The following is a 23,937-nucleotide window of genomic DNA, read 5'->3' on the forward strand; positions in this document are numbered from 1 at the left end:
CCCTGCTTCCCCTCATCGTGGGATTATTCCTTGTTGACCCACTGACTTATCTTGCCTGTTGAGCTGCCCGAATCCCTATGATTGGGTGCCTTACTCTTTGTGGTGTTGTCTTAATCACTAATGCTGCTTATGGATGCGGGTTCTCCCGATTACAGAGATTCTACTTTTTATCGATCTGTGTCGTTGCTGGTCCAGGATTTATCTTTGGGTACTGGATCCTTGTCCCAGTCCTGTAAAAGAAACCCTGAATGTGCTTGGTTCTTCATCAGTTTCCAAACAGAATCATCAATGACTTGTCCCATGAGCACTTGTCCCCAGCAACGGGCAGCCTGTTAAGCAAAAATCGATGTAGTAACCCTGTGGGAGACCACACAACCCTTGTCATCTTGGTATTAGGTAGCCCACCTATTGTTATTGGTCTGTACTACACAAGTTGGTAGTGTGACTGAGCTGCCAGACTTATCTCTCAAGAGGGGTAAATGTGAGCTGTAGCGCTGTAGTGAAATCCACCAATACAAGTATCCAAATAACACTTACACTCAAGGTTTTTAGTTAAAACAGTTATTTAACATTCATTTTTAAATAAGCATTCTTTAGCAAGGGCAATGTTTGCAACAATCAAATCTACTTTAAATACTTTGACATAATTAATACAAAGCTAGTAGATACTCTTTAGAGATATTTCCTACACCCTGAGGTGACTTCACTAACTAGGACAGTAATGTCACTAGTACACTTTGTAAATTCTGAGTTTGGTAGAAAGGAAAGTGTAAAGACTGTCTCAACACCATCTCTCTGGGCCATGGCACTCCTTTACGAGGAAAGGGACCCTGAAGCACACCAGGACACTGGAAGCAGGATTTTCAAAGACATCAGTTTTATTCTTTTTCAGCACGGCAGGACACAGCTTACATCACACCAAGACATTGCTGCAACTCCTCCTCAAGTCATACATTTTCCCTCCTTATATACCCTTCTTGGTTGGATCAGCTCCCTATCTATGATGCAGAGCACTCTCATGGGTTAAGGCACTCCAAAGACAAGCTACTTCCTCCTCTAGGGTTGGCTGACTGAACTGTCAATTCACAAAGCTTGCATGTCACATTTACGCATGCAACTGATTAAGATTGTGTGAAATGTATCTGACCTTTAAAATGGGAAAACTACTGATGTCAATCCTGAGATAATTTTAGCAACAGCATCATGCCTTACTGTCTCAGAAGCCCAAATATGGGCATCAGCTGTGCCCTCTGCTAATTAAAACAGCTACATGCAGCACTCACTATCTTCCCTTGAATGATACCTCGCTCCCCCGGCTCATCACTGTCAAGAATAGAGATAGGAAGCCCAGACAATGAGTCCTTGCCTACTGACTCTCCCTGAACTACCATGAGGGAATTCTTCATTTCAGCATGGTTCTACAGAAATCCACTATTTGTATGCCCAGCATTATCTCAGAGTTTGCCTGACTTTGTCCCACCTCAAAATGGCTGATCACTTATGAAATGCTGGACCAACCTATTTTTGCCTATAGCTTAGTCCCTACTCAATTTCAAATCTAGATTGTTTGATGATTTATCACAAACATGTACTACCTTACATATTCTCTATAAAAAAAAAGAAAAAAAAATATATTCTCCACTTTGTAAGGCATTCTGACCTCATAAAATAGATCGCCCTTCAAAGTGCATTTCTAAACAGCACTACATTTCTTGTTTTGTACACTATTAAAGTAATTAATCAACCCAACAAGTTATCAGCATTTGGTTTGAGGGGGAGGGGGATCTATCTCCAATGCATTCAGTTTGAGAGGGGGGGTATAACTAGCTCCTGTACAAAAGGTTAAAGGAAGGAAACATGTTAAACAGGTCCTCAAAGCATGTGAGCACTTTCAATCTTCCAATGAAGTCTAGATAAAAACTTTTCCCAGCAATATTAGTTAAAATCCAATGTGTCATCCACGAGGGACAGTAAGAATCAAAGTCAAAAGGAATAGAAGAGTCTGCCGGGATCCAGGACAGCCAAAGTCAATTGGAAAAAAGTCTATGGAGCTGAGGTACTTCTTAGATAGTAAATGTGTTGCACAAAGTTAGAGAGTTTGTTGAAGAGAAATCACTGTAGGGTCACAAGCTGTTACACTTGTGAAAGTTAGAGCTGAGATCAACTCTAGAAAAGCAGCTACTGCAAGTCACAACTGAGAAGAGAAATCTACAGATACTGAGGTTAAGTACCCCAAGTCAGAATACTACCTTTAGTTAGAAGACTAGGGTCGAGCTGGCTTCTGTATGGTTGCAGCGATGCAGATCCTGTGTTCCTGGGCCTCAGTCGTGGGGACAAGAGGGAGGATGTCTAGGGACTCCTGTGGCAGCATTTCGATGGTCGGTGGCAGCTACGGGCTTATTTCGGATCAGAAGCACTTCACGGTTTCATCGCTCGGAAAATAGCACCACCGCAGATCTTGGACACTGGTTGGGCTTCCTTCACTTCTTGAGTCCTGCACTCTGGTGAGGTGACTCGATTTCTGGTCGTCCTGCTTCTGGAGGATCCTGGGGAGACTCATGGAGCTTTTGGCCGACTCACAGATGTTGCACTCGACTACATATTTCTCGACCCCTGGCACTCAGTTCCTGCAGCAGCAACGAAGTACAGCCAGTTGGGGGAAGGTGTTCCAGCAGAGTTCGTCTCGGGGTTAGTTAGTCCCACTAACCCAAGGGAAGAAGTCGTCCCTTCCGGAGCTTCTCTTGCTGATCAGAAAAAGGAGTTTCAGCACAGCCGCAGGGCTTCACCAGGCTGTTCAATGATCCAGGAGGATGCAGCAAGATTCGTTCATGGTTTCTTCGTCTGGTTGTTCTTCCCAGTGGCCGACTGTCTTCAGTCCCAAAACCCTTGCCTTTTAAGCAGGTTTCTCCCATTCATGCACAGCCTAGCTGTCATTCAAACAGCAGTTTAGCTGTTCTGAAAGGACAGCCAGCCAGCCAATTAGGACTGGGTGCATTCAAGCATTCCTAAAGACGAAGGACGAGTTTCGGGCACCTCCCTCACTTCTGCCCTTCCAGACCCACAGGAGCCAGAGGCTGTTTTCAGTACTAAAGCCCAGCCAAAGGCAAAATGAACAAAGGGGTCAAACCTGGTTTTGCACGCATATTAAAGCCCAAGAAAGACTTCACAAACAGAAAATGGTGAAAAAAGAAGACCAGAGCCATTTTGACAATGATCACCCATGCGTGCTATACTGCAGCTGAGGATTCAGCCTTCGGTAGAAAAGCACAATGGTAGGAAAATTGAACCACTGCCACCAGCCATTTAAAATGTAACCACTGCCACCAGCCATTTAAAGTAGTGAGGGTAACAGCAAAAATGTCACATGAGTAAGTAGGAAAAGGGGCTACTAAGTAACCCCCAGCACTCCACTTAAAATGGTGTGTGCTGGACCTACAAAGAGAAAAGGTAAGTAAAGTCAATTTCACTTTACTATTCTTGGGAACTGTAGTTCACCCAAGAAAAGGTACTGAAACCTTAATAGAAATCTAAAGGATTTCTCTGTGACCATGCACTGAAGGTGCTGTGTGTCACCAAACAAAAAGTAGATGTCTATGGAGTTTGTCAGACTCCAAAAACAAAGGAAAGAAATAATACAAATTAGATGAAAATACATGAGCGAGTGAGAAAAAGGGCTCACTCACTCCAAGATTAAAGTTAAAAAGTCCCAAACTCTAAAGAAAAGAGCTGGGGGTCTCTAAGGTGGGAGGAACGAAGCAATAAAATGAACATTCTCCCTAACACAGCCTGATCCATTGTTTTGGTATCGCCTGAAGAGGTCTTCTGGGTCCAGTAGCAGTGGGGTGCTGCAAGACCATCTCTACCATGGTTTGCTATTGACTTCCATGCGTCTGAATCCTGTTCTACTTCCATCCTACTCTGGCTTGCTGTCACTCGAACCTATTCAGTGGGGTCCCCTCTAGTGTTGCTAGGGTTGGTCCCTTCTTGGATGGAGTTGTAGGGAAAAACTAGTAATTGTCTTTAACCCATAACCACGGCTTTCCTGTGGTCTTCGTCCCATTAATTCCTGTGAGAACACGTGTACAAACTTCCTCCTAAAGTTACTAAGAAAGGTACTCATCTGACCTGGACATGTTTGGTGGGTCCCTGGAGTTGGACACTAAAGACTGATTTGTGGCTGGTACCTAGTTGCTACACTTCACTCATGTCAATAGAAATTCATTGGTATTAGTTATTAACTTTGATTATTTTGTTTCCACTTATGTTTAGGAGTATAGTGTGACCATGTAGGCCTAGCATTATATGTTCAACTGCATTCTGACTTTTGGTGGTCCTTTGAATGTTTCATTTGTTCACCCCCTCTAGGTAATACATTTTAAGAGTTACCTTATGTACTGTATGCTCATGGTTGTGGGTTCTGGGGCAAACTGTGACTGTTTACGTATTGGCTTCTGTGACTCCTCATCCTGGCAAAGTAATGTGCATTTTCGTCTTTACAAGTAGGGTGTGTCTACCCTAAGGCATTTTTACTGTTTTGTCTTTACTGTTTTACTGTGTCATTTTGATTTAAATTGATGGTACTTATTGGAACTTAGTTACCTTTGTGTCTTTTTTTATATATACCTGTATAGTGTAATCTCTTGGCTTGATGTTTTCAGGTGGTCAGGAAAGGTCCTCATGTTGAAGATGGGTTCATGTTTTGTGTGCCATATTTGTAACTGGGGGTGCAGCGAACGAGACGCGATGTTGCAATTTCATATTTATCCAGTGTAGTTAATTGTGAATGTGATATGTTACTTTAGTGTTAGTTTTGGTTAAAGTTGATACATAGTGGATTGCACGCGCATAGAAAGATAAAATGCTAAATTAAATATAAACACGATTCACACATGGTGTGCTACGAAGTACTATAAAAAAGCAATAGAGACGTGGGGTATTTAAAGACACCAGGGTTCGTCCCCTAAACAAAAACAATGGGCAATCCTATGACTACAGAACCCTCATGTCTCAGTGCTGTTTCCTCTAGTCATGAAAACATAGAACCAACAGTTCATCTAACAAAGAACTGTTTACACCAATTTTATCATTTATAAATTCAGTTTTTAATAATACACATAACATTTTTGTAAACATACACACATTTGTTAACCAAAGTGACTAGTGCAGAAATTAACAAAGTACAAAGTTACAAAGAATGTTAAAACAACGCAGAATAAATTACTAAGTGAATTATTCCTAACCTTCGTTGGCAAGCAAATAGAGAGCCAATCTCATTGAGTGGCTACTCAACTCTTCTCAAATGAAGATTAGTGGGCAAATCCTTTAATGCTTCAGAAAGGTTCTCAACAATATAAATATCTCCATATATAACGCTGTCTATAGATGCAGCGTTCTACAAACAACCCAAACTGCTTTGTTCTCTTTTGGTTATCTCTCACTACGAGAACTTTTTCAGGGGATCCAACGATTATGGTGAAAAAATTTGCACACTCCTGCTAAAACTTGAGCAAGTTAAAAAACCATTATTCACTTTCTTTGTTCATGAACTAGAAGGAAACGACACAGAACAGCTCACATTAATGCTGTCATCATTATGAAGCCGTTAACCAAAGGACCACAAATTACCAGTGGAAGGCTCACCGTGAAAGTACTTCTCAGTTATAACGATCTACGGTTCAGTAAAGCTGTCGTCTCAATAGACGGGGATCTACAAAGACAACACACATATGACAACGGGTAAGCGAGCAGAACACACCATTGCAAGCTTTTTAAGCTTATCAAAAATTCATCACCATCTTCAAGCCTAGGTTAGCCAATTAAAAAATACTCCTCTAACTGAGCAAGACTAGTCGTAATTTTCTCTCTTCTGAATAAATGCCAAACTGCTATCAAGCATACTTTCAAAACTCTTTCCTTTATAGTAAATCACTCAGGGTCTATAAGCAGTTATAGCTGCTGCAAATATCCATTAGCAATAAACAATGCTATTGCACACTGTTCTTTACGCTCAACGGTGAACAGTCCCACGCCAAGCTCATGTAGTAAGCTGCGTAAAAGACGCCATTCTTCCAACTCTCTCAGTACTGCAACCATTGTGAGGGCTAACAGTTACCAATTAATATTGCAGTTGAAGACCTCAATGTGCCTAATGTTGTCTTTACGTCACAAACCTTAAACTGTTTTCCAATTTGTCTTCCGTAGCTGCTATTAAATGCAGCTCCCAGTATCACGCGCTTCTGTCGTTTGTGCAGCAGTTCTTTACTCGGTCAAACACATGTACTGCAAAATATACAAGACTGCGTGTCGGACACAACCATTACAACTAAAGGAATGAAATCGGCACGTTTTGTAAAAGTCACATCAAGATATTTAAACTAAGTGTTGATAGGCAACATTATCTGCTTACTTCAATCACTAAACTTTCTCTACCCGACCGTCGCTCGCGTAGTCCGTCCGATGACAAGCGTCTGACGCACGTTATGTGAGAGTTACTTGTTGATTTTTAAAGGGTGTTAGTCTCTTACGTAGTCCTGGGTGAAGCAATCACGTTGCGTGGCAACAAATTCAACTAGCCTGGTACCAAGTTGGTTAATCCTTGATACCATATTATACCATTTTGATCCGGTATGTTGCACGCACTCGTGGGGACTGGACAACATGGTGCACCTAATTCTTATAGTTAAAAGAACTCCACAGACAAAGCTGCACCGCGGTGGACTTTCTGTCATCAAACTGTATCTAATTTTATCACATTAGACGAGCCGTGATCTCGCTTCAAGATGGACCTGTACCATCATATTATTATTCAGGTTGCTAGTATGCTCGGGAGCCGTCAAAACAATGTTTTACTTTTTTATTTAATTTATTTTATATTTGTCCAAACCTCACTTAAAACCACTGACCATGGTCCCTATTAGAAGGACACAAAATGTACAAAGGGCCTCCTTTCTATAAGTGGTGTTATACACATCTACTCTCTATAATGGCATGCAACAAATATGGATAACCACAGTGTGTTACAACTCATAAGATTGTTGCACATAATCACAGGTTCTGCCATTTGACCTGTTAATTGAGACCTGTGACTGATGCGTTGCACAAATAAATGAGCCACTGCGCTTTTGCATACAATCTTCTGCACATAGATTTGCCACTCTGTGTTAACATTTGTAACAAAACTGTCCACTTCAGCATATCACTCTTATGCCCCATCATCAAAAAATGGTTCACAAGGGGAGCAGTGAGAACCTTATTTTTAATGCAGCTTCTGTGCTCAGAAATTCTTGTCTTTTCTTTGCATTCAGTCATTCCAATGTAGATCTTAGGACATGGACACCAGATCGCATATAGAATTGTATAGAATTTACAATTGGTGAACTGATGCTGGAATCATGGTTTCACTAAACCCAAGCCAACAACTGTGGTCCTGCTAGTGAAACTACAGTTAACACATAGTCCACAGCGAGCATGCCCCAACATTCGTGGAATAGCCCACATTTCAGTAATACTTTTTTGACTTGGTTTAGTTTTGAAATGTCATTTTTTGTCATATGGTCTTTTAAATTGGAACCCCTTTTGAAAGCACCCAACAGTGGTTTTAGTGGACATTCTCCACCCATAACAACATGCCAGTTCCTCTTTATGATTTTGGTAATTTAATTTGAAAAAGGAGAGAAAGTACTCACAAACACTATTCCTTCATTATCTACTGGTTTCTTCTAATAATAATAATAATAATAATTAGGCTTTTATATAGCGCTACAAACCCTCAGGTATCTGAGCGCTGCTTATTATTACCCACGGTGTGTGGTGCTCATTTATCGACCTCGGAAGGATGAAAGGCTGAGATTGGCCCCGCCGGGATTCGAACCTGCGTTAGCAAGCTCTGCACGGATGTCAAAGCGAGCGCTCTACTCGCTGTGCCACTTGACCGGCTTACTCAGAGCCTCCCGATTGTTAGTCGATCTTCTCAAAGCTCTTTTCACAATAGCTTTTGGATACTTTCTCATTCTTCATTTCTGACTCAAATCCTGGGCTTCGGACAAAAAAGTGGCGTGCTGAGTACTATTTCTTTTTAAGCGAAGAAACTGCCCAAAGGGCAGATTCTCCCTTGTATGCCTGGGTTGGCAACTATCAAATGCTAAGGGAGAGTTACGGTCAGTTGGTTTATAAAAGGGCTTGACTTGCAAAATGTTACCAGCTAGTTCAGCCCAGATCGTAATGTCTAAAAAATTCACCTCTACGAAGTACTTATAAACTTAGGGACGGGGAGTTTTTTAATGCGCATGCGAAGAAGGGGCCTGTCCTGAAGAACCCACTGTAAAGGATTGATGATATTTATTAAACATGCATTCACACTGAGGAACATACAAAGTGGATTTATAAATCTGCATGTAATGAGTCTTTATGAATTCATTCAGATTCTGCAGCCAGCAGTTTGTGCGGTGATTTCAGGTGACTGGGAAATTCTAGTTCTACAGGTTTGCAGACTGAGGGAGGAACAATATTATATGATTTGGTATGTGTATCGAGCCTATACACCAGTGATTCTAGGCCCAACAAGACAAGGGAGGGGAAACCGAGGAATGACAAGACAAACAATCTTACTAGGCCTTGTGACATTAAGATAGCAGAAGTGCAAATGAGAATTGCAGGGTAGAGGCTGCTGGGGGGGAAGGGGTGAGTGCAGGTAAGGGGAAAGTGCAGTCAAGGCAGCTCTGGGTAAGTGCAGTGACGGCAAGGACTACACAGGTGCAGTCCCAGCCCAGGAGGGATGGGTAGGTAAAGAGGCAGTGCAGGCTGACTGGTCGGGTGTGGGGGGGGCATGGTACCCTCCCATGCAACCAGTCAAGATGAGCAGTCGAATAGATTAGCAGGGGAGAGGGAGACGCAAGGAAGTGGAGAAAAGGAAGGTCTTGAGCGGCTTCCGGAACTTCAGATGGTCCAGCTCAAGTCTGACCAGGGCAGGGAGGCCATTCCAGAGGGAGGCACCTGCAGAGGAGCAAGATCTACCACCCCCCCTTCCCCCCCACTCTCGGCTTAGAGAGTCTGACCTGCAGAGAGTTGGAGGTAGCTGACCGGAGGGCTCTAGAAGGAAGGTATTTAGGAAGAGAGAGTTGGATATATTGAGGACCACAGCCGCAGAAACCATTGTGGATGATGAAGAGGGTCTTGAACTTGATCCTCGTGGCTAGTGGAGAAATTTCAGAGTTGAGCAGATGTGGTCCCTGTGCTCGAGGCCAAGGATAAGTATTGCAGTCCTGTTCTGGATTAGTTGAAGAGGGTGACTAGTAGAGTTAGGACGATTTAGAAAGAGGCTATTGCAGTTGTCCAGCCTGGAGTGTACCAGAGCTCTGGCGACAGTGAGTTTTTGGGGGAAGGTGAGGAAAGGTAGATTACTTATGCAGAGGTGTAGCTGGAAGTGGGACTTCTATGCAAACTATGTGCAATAAGGGTTAAGGTTAAAGGGCTCAGGCCAGTTGTTACTAGTAATGAATTATATTTGCACGCAAAAGTTTAACTGTTTGATGATGTCATGACTTACCACGGACGAATCCCAAGAAGGGGTGTGCTATGAACCCAATCTGAAGATGGTAGTTAAGATAACAAGTGGCCAATGAGAATGGAAGAATTGAAGAAAGATATGATTTCTTTGTAATATGTATGTCAAATCATGTGTGGGGGTGGATTATAATAAAATATATGGGAGTGTTTTAACTGTTGCAAAATTGTATATAATGTGTCAACTTATGTGGTTCTGGAAAACAAAGGTAAGCTGGGTTCAATAGTCATCTATCTGCTCCCCGGACAATTGTACAATCAACTTGATTTACGTACAAAACGCACACTCGTTCTTCAGCTGGTGGTCCCGCTTTGGGTTAAGGTGATTAGGGTCCCACACCTACACATTTTAGAGAGTGTTTTCCTTTTTGCAACTTTCCCTCAATTGATTTCTATAGAACCTCCAGCATATGTCATAGAGTTGGTATCAAAATCCTACCTAACAGTTATCTATTGGGGCTAGCTGTACATAGCCACTAGCCTTCTAACCTCCCCTGGGTGAAGCCAGATTGCTCTGCTATTTGACAGTAGAGAGCATTTGGACTACCTTTCATGATTACCCTGTTTTTCCATGCCCCTCACCAAAGTGATGTGGAAAAATCTTCTTAAAGACAACCTGTTTGTGAATTTGCGATTCACTTTAAAATGTGCAGACACGCCCTCTTAATTTCTCAATGCGCGCCTAAGAGGGCATCTGAATGTATCATAAATTATATGATATGGCATTTGTAACGCGCCTATACACATATACAATTTTGCAACAGTTAAAATGCTCAAATTCAGATGCCTTTTGTAGAAGGCTGCAGCCTTTGTTGGATCAAGTGAGGAAATACGCTAACACATCGCTTCACTGGCACCTAAATAAACTTTTGGAATTGTCCCCAGACTGTGTACAGTCTACTCTACAGAATCTACTTGCTTGTCACAGGGTGCCCATCACTGCTGTTGCCATCCCTTCAATATTTCATTTATAGATTTCTCCAATGTCATTAAGTCTGGTCCTTCTATTAGCAGTACATTTATCACCTAGGTCGTCTTTTATCTGTATCCTTGGCCTCATGCATTTAGAATGATCAACTTTTCTATTCCCAAATATTAAGCACAATGGGGTGACCTCATTATTTTTGGCATGTTGTTTGTGAGCAGGTCCCATATGTGGCTTGGCCTGCAAAGCTTGTCCTCATTGCTATTGCTTTGGTACTTTTTCTGCTACCTTCCTATAGGGGTCAGCATTTCTTTTTGATCTGAATTGAGGGGTACACAGGACTAAGAGTGCAGTTTTTTGTTGTTTGATTTGTTTCCTCTTATAACTTGTCTTTTTTGCCACCCAGAGATTCTCCTCTCTTGCGTCCCCATCCTTGATTTCCACTGCTTTCTTATCACTTCATTAATCAAACCTGACAAACATTTCCCTCTGCAGCCTCTTCTTGTATTATGTAATCTATTTTCTGACACATCATTCTATCCTCACTTCTCCTCACTGCTCCTTCAGCCTTTTGCTGTTTGTCTCTCTTATGTCTCTGTTCTTTCACTCGCCTTTCATGATTTTACCATGTCTCCATTCACATCCACGTATATGGTTAGCATTGAAGTCCCCCTGTTGTAAATATTTTTTTTAACCTCTGCCCATTTGATATCCCATTTCTTTTCTCTTTTTTACATCAGTCCTTGACTTTTTCACCTCTTTTCCCTTACACCTTTAGAAGTTGATATTTTCCTCATATCGACTGCTCAATTGCTTCCTTTGTCCTTTCATGTGTTTGCCATTTGCCCTCACTTTCTCCCTTCGAGCTTTCACGTGATCTTTAATTTCTCTGAATGATCTTAACCTTTTTCTTCCCCCACAGGTGTGGACTGGATGAATAGAGTCATGTGGCGCTTTGTTCAGGGGAATGCTCGGACTGACGAAATAGACATGCTGTGGGAGATCAGCAAACAGATTGAAGGACACACCATCTGTGCACTGGGAGATGGTGCTGCTTGGCCTGTGCAGGTAATGTTACTTCAATTCAATAAGCAAAGGAACATTTATGTGCTTGGAGACTATGCCGCCTGGCCTGTAATGGTTGTATCGCCTGTTTTGACTGTTGGATTCAGGCTCATTGTGTACGGATGAACTGCATTCTGCGATGCTTCCTCTTTGAGACTGAGAGTTGAAGGAGCACAGCATCTGTGTGCTGGGGGCGTAGCTGCATAGCTCAAATAGCTGGTGTAGATTATGTAGTGAAGACCAAATACTGATAAAACATATGTTGCAATAGCACATGAGTTGAGTGCCCACTTCCACCTCTGCGTAGGCAAAGTAGATTTTAACAGTTTTCAATTAAGTCATTCTGCTTAATGCTTGTATTTTCATTTGGCTGCTGCCTTTTCTTTTTTTATATCATTTTGCTACTTGATGTCGGTCACTGTATTTCTGAGCCATGCATGAGGCCCATTTCAAAGGCTGCTCTATTTGAACATGAAAGTCTATGGCCACTGTTTTACCCATGTATGCTGTGCAACCATGTAGGCATTCCTAAGTTCCCAAGCCCGAGGTTTTATTGGGAAAAGTTTGTACATTCTCTGACGGTCGTAGCGAAGCATTCATATTCATCTCATCACCTCACGTGGAGATTCAGGAAGCATGGGTAATGATGCATCTTTTAGTTCTCAACATAGTAACCTTTTCTTTTATAAACACTTGGTGTTAGGAAATATTTTCTTTTTTCAGTTTCCCTCTATTGACCTCAATGGACTCCCCGCTGCCCGCCAAGCTTTTTTCTATGATTTGAACTCTGTCCTGACTTTTGGAGGTAAGCAAAGCCTTTTTGCTCTACTTCCTTTGATCCACTCTTTTGGAGGCATTGGCCAGTCCGTTGACTACCGGTGCAGGGGAACTCTGTCACCTTGGCAGGATTACTTAGTTGTTTTAATGTGGCTTCCATGCCCACTCAGGAGGGTGGACCTGGCCAGTAACGGCCCACCAGCCTGGGCTAAAGCAAGCCTGAGCAAAGCAAGGGCCTCAGCTTGGGCTGTGGGCCATTACCGGCCATGTCCACTCTCCTGAGTGGGCATGAAAGCCATTTGCAACTCGTGGTTCATCCAGGATGAGAATGGCTTTCTTTATTTTTCCTCTGGAGATTCCCTTTTCAAGGTCTATGGCGGCGGCCGGGAGATGGGAGGAGTGCCGGGACTGAATCACAGAGCTCTGGTCCCGAAGGTAAGTGCAGATGGAGAGATGGGGTGGGAAAGGAGATCAGGGATTTTGGGGGATGGGGGGTGAAGTGGGCAGGCAACAGGGAGAGGCTCCTGTTGCCTCCCCGTATTACAACAACAAAAGAATTGTGCCACCTGGGAAAAGGCCTCGGGTGGCTGGGACAGCAGGTAGAGCATGTCTGTTCTCACCCGCTGTTCCAACCACCTGATTGGCTGAGCGCACTTCCCTGGGTGCAGATGTATAATACATCACTTATATTGAAGTGCTGCAAGGGTTCTTTGTAACACTTTCATTTTTGTTTTTGTAACATTTGTTCTTCAGCATGGTGTCTGGCATGGATTCACATGCTCATGAATATTCCCGGTCATCAGGCTGGGAATCCTCGGTAAAAGAAAAAACACTTTCACTTAAAAACTGTATTTCTCCTCTAAACCAATCACTGTCCTGTGGGTCATACTGCCCCCAACCAATGACAACCCTCTCACTAAGCCCCTCCTCTGGCAGCCATCTTCAGATTTTTACTGCATGCTTCAGTGTTGAGTCCTCGAGTTTGCTCTCCGAGCTATTTGTAAATGTTTTCATGTTTTTGATGGAAAAAGTTCTATTTTTGTTTCAAAGAAGCCAGTGTGCTCTTTGCTTCTCCTGCCAACATCGTCGGTAAAGTTCTGTGCCCCTCAAGGAAAAAGATCGTCGAAGATTCTAGGAGGCCATTTGGCCTACTTGGCGCCCTCCAACCATGACAGAGGAGAAAAAGAAGATACAGTCCCTCGGTCCTGTACCAAATGCGGGTGTTACGGAATGTGTTTGTGGCGGAAAAGCGCCTCCAATGCCTCTACTGCCTGCAACCGGACCACAAGGAGGTGGAGTGCGAGATGTGCCTCGGGTTCTCCAAGAAGACTACGGACAGGCACAGTAGACTGGTGGTGTGGCTTAACGCCAAGGCTTCTGACCCGTGCTTGTTAGTTAAGAATTGGTGTAGTTACAATGGATGAGACTACACAACACTTATCTGCTTGGTATTAGGTAACCCACCTTTTTGTATAGGTCTGTGCTACCCAAGTTGGTAGTGCGACTGAGCAGCCAGGCCTATCTCAAGAGGGGTAAATGTGAGCTGTAGAGCTGTGGCAATGACATCTGTAAATACAAGTAAACCTTAGACTCAAGGTTTCAGTTATAAATATTTATTTATTTAACATCACGTTTTAAAAAGCATTTGTTAAAAAGGCAACTCATGTAACAATGTAAATATGCTTTAAAAATACTGTTCAGAGTCAAAAGAAGTTGGCGGATAATCTTTGGATATGCTTCTTACACAATTCCTACACCCTGCAGTGACTTCAATCACATGGCAGTAATGGCATGTATATATCACACTGGTTATACATGCAGATTCTGAGGTTACAGAAAGGAAAGGTTTAAGGAAGGAAAAAGGTTAAACAGGTTCTCAGTATATGCACTTACATCATCCAATGAAATCTATGCGAGTCTTTCCCAGCAATAACAGTCTAAAACAAGTTATCATTTATGAGGGACAGACAATATTAAAGTCAATGGTCTAGAAGAGTCTGCAGGGAGCCAGGACAGCCAAAGTCAATTGGAGCATAGTCTATGTATCCTAGGCACGTCTTAGAATCAAAGTCTTGCACAGAGTTAGAGTTTGTTAGAAAATCACTTGTAGGGTCACAAGCTGTTAAAACTGTGAAAGGAGAGTTGGAGTCAACTCTAAAAGCCACTGCAATTCCCAACTGGGAAAAGCACAGCTAAAAGACAATGAGGTAAGTACCCCAAGTCTAAACAGTACCTCTGGTTTGAAGAAGATTGGGCCAGCTGGATTCTGTCCTGTTACAGCGGTGCAGACCCCATGTTCCTGAGCCTCAGTCGTGGGGACAAGAGGGAGGATGTCAGGAGGGCTCCTACGGCGGTAGTTGGGAGGTTGTCGGCGCCTACGGGCTCTTTTCCGGTTCAGCTGCACTTCGCGGTTTCAGTGCTTAGTAAACTGCACCGTCACGGATCTCAGATACCGGTTGGGCTTCCTTCACTCCTTGGGTCCTGCACTCTGAGGAGGGGACTCAAGCTCTGGTTGTCCTGCTTCTGGAGGGTTCTTGGACTTCTGGAGCTTCTAGCCGGATTGCAGATGTTGCACTCAACTACAGAATTTGCAACCCCTGGCACTTTCCTCTTGCAACAGCAGTGAAGTACATCCAGTCAGAGAAGATGGTCCAGTGGAGTTCGTCTCTGGGTTAGTTGGTCCCACTAACCCAAGGGAAGAAGTCATCCTTCTGGGGCTTCTCTGTCGAATTGAGTTTCAGCACAGCAGTAGGGTTTCACTGGGCAATTCAAAGGTCCAGGAGGATGCAGCAAGCTTCTTTCATGGTTTTTTCATCAGCTGTTTCTCCCAGGGGTCGATTCTTTCTCCAGTCCCAAAACCCTCGCCTTTAAAGCAGGTCTTTCCCATTCATGCACAGCCTAGGCTGTCAATCACACAGCAGGGTGGCTGTCCTGAATAACGACTGGTTGCATTCAGGCACTCCTAGAGACAAAGTACAAGGGAGCTTCGGGAACCTCCTCACATCCTGCCTTTCCAGTCACACTGGAGCCAGAGGCGGGCTTCAGGGCTGAAGCCCGCCAAAGGCAAAACGAACAAAGGGCTCAAACCTGGCTCAACTCACAAAGTAAAACACAAGAAAGACCTCACAAACAGAAAATGGTGAAAAAGACAATTTTGACAAAATGGTAACCCATGGTTCTTGTACTGAAGCTGAGGATTCAGCCTGTGGAAGAAAAGCACAATGGTAGGACAATTAAACCACTGCCACCAGCCATTTAATGTAGTGAGGATAACCTACATTTTTTTTACATGAGTGTGGGAGAAGGGGCTACTAGATAAATCCCCAGTAGTCCACATAAGATGGTGTGTGCTGGATCTACAAAGAGACAAGTTAAGTAAAGTCAGTGGATGCCTATGGAGTTTGTCAGACTCCAAAAAACAGTAAAAACACATGATCCAAATCCGGTCAAAACACATGAGGGAGTGAGAAAAATAGGCCCACTCACTCCAGGGTTAAAATTAAAAAGTCCTAAAGACCAGCAAAAGAGCTGGGGGCACTAAGATTGAAGGGAATCAGCACGGAAATGAGAATTCTACAGTGCTCCAAGCAGGGTCATGCCTCATCCAGGACTGGCCGGTCCAAGGAGCGGTCTTCGAAGTCATTTCAGGCCGCCTCATCTGTGGGGGCCTAAGATAAGGGCAAGAACCACAAGACCAAGTCCACCGGGTTCGTTGCGGACGTGGGTCCCAAGATGGATATGGCATGATCGACATCACCTTCCGGCTCCATTGCCAGCCAGCAATCGAGCTCCTCCTGGAAAAGGAAGTCCTCTACCCAGACTAAATCCAAGACTCTGTAGATTAAGGAGAAGGCGGCAAAACAGCCCAAGCAGGCTCAACCGGCCCTGGCTATGACCTCGTTGTCGAGTCAACGGCGCTGCGACGACAGCTAAGGGCGCTGACCCTGAAAAAGTAGCCCCCGCAGCTCAGAAGGTGTCCTTAGCCCCAAAGCGCGACGCCGCCGCAGTGACGTTGGCAAAGTCTGCTGGCAGGCTAGAAGGAGGGAAAACAGCTCAGGCCCTAGTTCAAAACCCTCAGGGGGGAATGAATGGGGACCGAGGAGGCCCTTAAACAGCCTTCCCGGGCCGTTGCCTTAGCCATGGAGGTCTCGTTCATGGATGACGAAGACCAGGAGTTTTTACACACGAGGACATTGAAGAGGGCGACAGCCTAGTTTTCCTGTTATGCCATCTCAGCCGAGGGATATTTCCTTGGATATTCTGTCGACCCTGCACACCTTGGTGTCAGAGATCAAGATGAGCATGCCCCCGCCCAGGCACCTGTGGTCCCCCAGGTACCCGATCAGCCTTCAGCAAAGAAAAGGAAGCATCATCCGAGGCCCCCATTTCAACCTCCGCCACCACGTCCGGTCCTTTCTCCCCCAGCAGACCAAGGCACGGAGGCGGATGACGAGGATATCATCACAGCAAACGGCAAATCTCTGCATTTGGGTGCTCCCCATAGGGTGTCCCCCACTGGATGAGGTGGGTTTGTTCTACCCCATGATCTCCAGAGCCTCTGAGCTATTCCAGTCTGTGCCCGAGGAAACCAAGAAGGAGGGCTTCTTGTACCAGAGGCGTGAGGCCAAGAGGAAGACTATTATGGTGGTGCACCTTCTGGACAACGTTGGTGAAGAGGGTCTGGCACTCACGAAGAACCCTTGCATGGCTCCAGCCAAACTGTATAGGCTGGAGAAGAAATATCGGGTGCCGGACTCCGCACCCAAGTGCCTGAGGTCGCAGCTGTCGCCGGTATCAGCGGCCGCGCGGAAACATTCAGCCAACTCATCCTCTTCTTCAGTCCCTCCAGACAGCATGGTGAAGAGAATGGCTCTTCTTTTCGCTCCTCCAGGGGAATGTCAAGCAGGTCTTCCAAAGGTTTCTCCACATCGTACAGTCAGCCTTCCAGATCCACAACTCGGGAAGCCTACAGAGGCCATTGCCAGCAAGTGGAAAAAGTTCACCACCGACAGATGGGTGCTAGATGATTTTGCCCAAGGATACACCCTGGAGTTTCAATGCAGGTGTCCGTGGATCCTTCCGGTTGCCCGTCAGGAGCAGCACATCCCTCGGCTCCTGGAAGAGGTACGGACAATTCTGTGAAAAGGGGCTATAGAGACATTTCGCAACGGCTCAGTCAATTCCAGATACTTTCTGGTCAGAAAGAAGACTAGGGGCTTGAGGCCCATCCTAGTCCTACAACGTCTGAACAAATACCTAAAGTCCCAAAGGTTCAGGATGATCACGTTGCAACACGTGCTTGGTCAGCAGGAAAAGGTAGACTTCTTGATGTCGTTGGACCTGGAGCATGCCTACTTCCATGTCCCGATTTGCAAGTAACATCAGAAGTTTCTACGTTTCATAGTGCAGGGATGGCGCTACCAGTTCAAGGTTCTACCTTTCGACTTGAAGTCTGCCCCCAGAGTGTTCACAAAATATTTGGCACCAGTGGCAGCCCATCTTCGTCTACAGGGCATACACTTAAACCCGTACCTGGATGACTGGCTGATTCGAGCCCGCTCATGTGAGCTGGCTGACGGACCCACAGAGATGACCGTCGGGCTACTGACGAATCTGGAATTCTCCAACTATCCTAAATCCTTAACGCCATCGCAGAACGCGTTGTTCTAGGGACCACACAAATTACAGTGTCTTGCCTGGCGCCGCCCTCCGAGGAGAGGGGTAGCAGCCATGCAAGGAAAGGTGCAACGACGGTCACCTATGAAGACCGCCACAGTGCGGGCCATCAACTCGTTACTGGGCATGATGACATCCTGCATCAACCTCATCCGACTCTGCAGGTTGTTGAAATGCTTTCAGGAATTCCTGGATGCCTGCTGGATGCAAGTGTCTGGAAGCTTCACGGACAAGATCTCTCTGAATGACCAGTTCCGTTAGGCGATAGGACCAAGACACAGAATTCCAAATCCCCCATACCAGGAGACTGTCACCAAGGAAGCCTCCCTGGAAGGATGGGGAGGGCACACGGGACGTCTGCACACCAGAGCTCTGTGGCTGCCGGAGGAGAAGGATCTTCAAATCAACATCCTGGAGCTACGGGCAGTGTTCTGTGCTCTGAAGTCGTTCCTACCATCTCTGAAAGGCAAGGTGGAGAGGATCTTCACGGACAAAACCACCTCCATGTTCTACATCAGGAAGCAGGGGGCACGCGATCCCCAGGACTCTCCAAAGATGATCAGGACTTGTGGCGCTGGCCTGTTGGACACTGTATGTTCCTCGTCCCTCTCCAACTGGCAGGTGTCAAGAACACCATTGCAGACTCCCTTAGCAGGGAACTGTGCTCCTGCCAAGAGTTGGAGCTTTGTCAGGATCAGGTGGGGGTAGGCCCCAGATAGATCCGTTTGCGGCGGCGGCGAAGTGCCAGAAGTTTGCCAGCGGATTCCACCAGCAAGGAGCCTAGGGGACGTGTTCTCCTCCTGTGGGAAGGACTGTTTCTGTGCGCGTTTACTTAGTTCCCGCTCCTGCTACGAGTCATCAACACACTCAGACCGTGTCCGTGCAAGATGATGCTCATCGCCCCGGCGAGGCCAAGGCAGATTGGGTATCCGGATCTTATTAGCCTGTCCGTGTCACCTGCGGTCAGGCTACCAGTGGTTCCGGATCTTCTCACCAGAGTAGGAAGCGCAATCCTTCAACACTACCCAGGATCGCTGAACCTGAGGGCTTGACTCCTGCAGCCGTAGAGTTTGGAGGATATGAGTTGACTGGAGGCAGGTCCTCGTCAAGGCCAGGGCATTGTTGACCTTGGAAGTGCTAGCATTTCGCTACGTGGTGCCGGTCTCAGAAGATTATCCTGCTCAGAGTTACGGCTCTGCAGGTCTTTCCATACTTGCTATCCTTGGCCAAGGCCAGACTGGCGCACGCATCGATCATTGTACAGCTGGCGGCTATCTCCCGCTTCACCAGGTCTCCAGGAAGATTGTCATTTTGGTCCCACTGACTAGTCAAGTAATTTCTCAAAGGACTGTTTTGATCTTTCCTGCTGGTGAAGGCTCCTGCCCCGGTGTGGGAACTCAATCTGGTTCTGACAAGGCTCAGCGGGAGGGGGCGCCCTTTGAGCCTATGCATCAGGCCCCATTCAAGTTCCTCTCGTGAAAAATGGCTTTTCTTGTGGTGATCACCTCTGCCAGAAAGGTTGTTGAGATCCAGGCCCTATCCTGCAAGCAACCGTACCTGACGTTCCACGAATCGAGGGTGGTGTTCCGTACGCACTCCTCGTTCAACCCGAAAGGTCCCGTCAGTAATTCCACCTCAACAAGCCTTTGCTGTTACTTGTTTTTTTCCCCCCACAACCTTCGTCACCAGCTGAAAGGGCCTTGAACTCGCTGGTCGTCTCTTGTGCCCTGAAGTTCTACATGAGGCGCACGAAAAGTTTTTGGAAGACCTCACAACATTTTGTGAACTTTGGACCTGTGAACTATGGGAAGGCCTTGTCCAAGGCTTCCATTTAGAGGTGGCTCTCCGGCTGCATCTGCTGGGCTGCTACGTGGAGCTCCACGCACACCTTCACGAAGTTCTACTGCGTGGCCAGGGATTCCAGGGAGGAGTCCAGAGTCGGCCAAGTAGTGCTACGCAACCTGTTGCTTGAGGTGAGACTATTCCAAAGGTAAGATTTCATTGCTTCTGTTGAGCCTTGCCACCTCCCGTGGTTGTGTAATGTTGTACTGCTATGCATGTTATTCATGAGCATGTGAATCCATGCCAGACCCCAGGCTGGCGAAGGTTTAAGTTACTTACCTGTAACTATTGTTCTGATGCTTGTTAATCTGCTTAGAATCACATGCTGTGCATATGGTCTGACATCCTGTGGTAACCGCGGAGCATTGCATCTTGTCTTTCGAGAATCGAAAGGGGATGTCGACATGGGTGTGTCTGTAACACTATCCCTACGTGACGTGCAGTGTACCCAAGATCCCTCACGTGGTGAGGTCCCTCAGATTGTTTTTTTTTTTTCGCCCAGCATACTGGACGTCTTGATTCAGAGCTCGTCAAAGACTTTGCTTATTGTCCCATCGACCTTTGGTCGAATAATTATATAAAATATCCATATCACCCTATCTGTCCCTTATTTCGGCGGCTGTTTCAGACCCCTGCCGAAGACCTTCAAGAACTCGACGGATGGTGATCCAGTCGGCGCTGCCGACCATGTGGCCGGGCCTTCCGCCGGTCTATACAGTAGGGATAGTGGGGTCGGGGATGGACATTTCTATACAAATTGAGAATGATTTTCCCTTTCCTTCCTTTCCCTTTCGGTCTTCGTCACTCTACCCATCCTCAGCTATGTAGAGGACTCCATTTAGGTTTTGCCCTAATTGTAGGAGCAAATTCCCTTGGAAAGATAGGCACAGACGGTGCAACCGGTGCTTGCCCCTCGATCACAAGGAAGAAGGATTTGCGGCTTGTAAGCACCTCCGTCCTAAAACATTAAAGGAGCGTAGAGTCAAGCGGTGTGCGGCCTACAGTATGTCGAAGGCCGAATTTCCTCCCACTGCCGCAGCCACCGAATGTGACGACGGCGAGAGTGGTGATCATACCTCCGAAACGGAGGTTGTTGACCTTTCGACGGAATGCTTGCTTCCGCATAGTCTGTCCCCGGCCCCGCTAGGCATGGCTAAGGCACTGCTATGGGGAAGTCACACCCCAGCGACAAAGACAAACGCACACAGCACAAAGCACACAACCCCAAGTCAATCTTCGGCCAGGTCGAAGAAGACTTTAGCGCCAACGGGTACACCGGAAGCTCCGGCGGCACCCGCCGACCATCAGGATCGGCAGCCCTCCCCACAGCCGCAAATGCGCCTAGCGACCGGGCCATCGAAGACAACGGGTGCTACCCCTAATATACCAGGTTCCGTCGAGACGCATCACAAGAAGGTGTCCGACAGCAATATGTTTCCGGTTCTGCCAAAGAAGGCGGTCGCAGAAGATAAGGCCCCGGCACCGCCGAAAAAGGCAGCTGCTGAGGACAAGGCACCGGTGAAGAGGACCCCCTCGCAATCGCAGGATGAAGCTACACCCCTCCTGACCCCAGAGGACGTCGCCGACAGCTTAGCTAGGATTGTTGCCACCGATTCTCAGAAGCGGGATGTGCCGAGGCCCACATTAAAGGCCCAAGGATCCACTGAGATCCAAGGATGGCGTAAGGGGGTGGGAGGGTACCGGAACACACCCATAAGTCGAAAGAGAAGCACAGAGGTGTCTCACCTCTGTCGATACCTCAGGAGGAGTTCTCTGAGGGCGAAGAAGTACTATTCTCGACGATGAGATGAAAATCTCGATGCTTTTCGACGGATGAACATGATAAGGACCTTTTTCCACCTCTAGACCATTCTACGTCCTCGGTTTGGACTAGAGAAAAGTTTGAGAACTGTATGGAAAGGCTGGACAGGTGTGTTTCCCGTTCAGAACAACCTACACCAAGGAGGCCAAGGGATGAGAGACCTGTTGTCACGATGCCTGCTCCCGGGGAGCCGGCTCAGGCCCTGCGTCCCCGAAAGCAGGCATCAAGTCACCGGGGAAGGTCCCAGCAACCCCTTATAGGGGCCCTTTGGACAGCGTCCTGGCGCCTAGGGTGCCAGGCTCATAGAAAACGTCAGTCCTGGCGCCATAAGCGCCAGGCTCATTATGAAAGTGTTTGGGTGCACTTACCTGATGCAGACCATGCTGCAGAACCCCGGCCTCCTTGAGGCCTGAAAGGAACTACTTTACCTGTGGGACTCATTTACCACCCGGGCGTGGTCGGGGAAGGATACATACCTGATTGGAGGAAGGACACATTCTAGAAACTTCTTCCAAGGCTATTTAAACCACACCCGATCAGCCACACGTGCTTCGCGTTGTTCTGCATCTAGCAGCTGGACGCTCATCGTGTCTGCTCCTGCATCTTGACTTCTGCCACACCTGCCAGCATCCTGAATCACCTGCAAAGGAAGGGAACCAGAGAACAGAAGAATGAAATGGCCTCACCTGCTAAATCTGCATCCCAGAGACATTTCGCCGACAATCCTGAAAAGGAAGACATTTATTTTTAAAAGCACATCGCATCGATCGCTGTAGAGCCGCATTCTACTCACCTTTACAGGGCGCCTCCATGTTCAGCAGCGACCATCCGGATTCGCAGTCGCGCCCCCGCGCCTAGGGAGAAAAAGACAAGAACAAAGGTGAGAGAAAGAAGGGAAAAGGGAAGCTAAAACTCCATGTCAAGACTTACCTGTTGGGTCATTCCCTTTTCATTTCGGGTCCGCGCCGCATCCAGGCATTTTCGGACCCCGGCCCCTAAGGGGAAAAAGACATCAACGTTAATGAGTGAATGAAAAGACTACCAAAACACTCATTAAAGACTTACCTGATTTCCACAAGGATTTCACCGCTCACCTCGGGTTGCTGCCTGTTCCCTGGCATTCCGTACCCCGGCCCCTATGGGGAAAAAGACATTAGCATTAGAACATTAATGCATGGACACTAGGGGAACCACTTATAGAAAAACTTACCTGGAAGCCAAGCAAGTTTGGTTCTCACCCATCCGAAAATCCAGTGACGTAACTGGATACCAACGCGCCCCTGCATCAGAAGCAGGATGGAGAGCTCGTCCTTCCAGACCCTAAGGTGAGACGCTACGGGGAAGCACAGAAGGGTTTTGAGGAGGGTGAGAGGGGTAAGTGGGAGGCCGATTGCATTACCCCGCAGACAGTTAACCCCCTATTCTCACCTACAGAAGGATACTTCTGCGAGTCGGACAAGCCAGATCTGGGGCCCGGTCCATTCCGTTTTCCGAACCCTGCGCATCACCTTAGACGAGGTCACAGCAGCGTGAACCAGGCCAGCGCCCCTGTGGGAGTCAGGTGAGCATTACACCTGTGGACCCCAAAGCTAAATTTCAAAGATTTTTTGGCCCCTCCTTTAGAAGATATACAATTACGACCTAACTGAGGATGACATTCCTGCTGACACTATCAACACGCATGCATGATCCCATAGAGGGCTGGGAAGAGAACCCAGATGTGGGTGACCCTCAACCATGGCAGTCCCCGGATCATCAAGACCCTGATGCCCTGTCTCTGGACTCTCCAAGAGGCAACAACCCTCGCCAGTGGATGACCAGTTGACTTTTAACGTAATGTTGTGTAAAGCAGCTGATCACTTTAAAATTGCTACAGATAGCGGTCCCCGAAGCTGACTTCGTGGAGGACATCCTTAAGGAGAAACTGCCGGCCAGCCAGGCTAGTCCTCTACTCAATTCAATCAAAAAACGTCTGGCTCCCTCCTCAACACCTGCTCTCACAAGAGGTGTCAACCCACGAATAGAAACTCTTTCGCCCTTCTCCATCAGGCCTTCCGTATATCAGAGGTCTTTCCACCCCAGACTCCCTGTTGGTGACTACTACACGAAAGCGGGCATGGGTCCCTTTGTCAACAGGCGAGGCACCCCCTGATAAGGAAGGTAAACTACTTTATGCCCTTGGGGAAAGGATCACGGTCGCAGCAGCGTTCTCAACGCACGTTGCCAACAACAATACCTTGTTGGCCAGCTATGCCGGTGCCTAGTGAGC

The 23,937-nt window shown here is 46.6% G+C and overlaps 1 protein-coding gene across 2 annotated transcripts in view; it reads left to right on the forward strand.

Moving 5' to 3' along the window:
• Positions 1–23,937, forward strand: part of NDUFV1 (NADH:ubiquinone oxidoreductase core subunit V1) — a 170,916-nt gene that overhangs the window by 139,883 nt on the left and 7,096 nt on the right. For both annotated transcript variants that reach the window (XM_069628913.1, XM_069628912.1), the window contains one exon: positions 11,409–11,554. In XM_069628913.1, the coding sequence (XP_069485014.1) occupies positions 11,409–11,554 (146 nt within the window). The remainder of the gene's footprint in view (positions 1–11,408; positions 11,555–23,937) is intronic.

The sequence above is a fragment of the Ambystoma mexicanum genome, chromosome 12, assembly GCF_040938575.1.
Source record: "Ambystoma mexicanum isolate Mex_15411 chromosome 12, UKY_AmexF1_1, whole genome shotgun sequence".
NCBI classification, from domain to species: Eukaryota; Metazoa; Chordata; class Amphibia; order Caudata; family Ambystomatidae; genus Ambystoma; species Ambystoma mexicanum.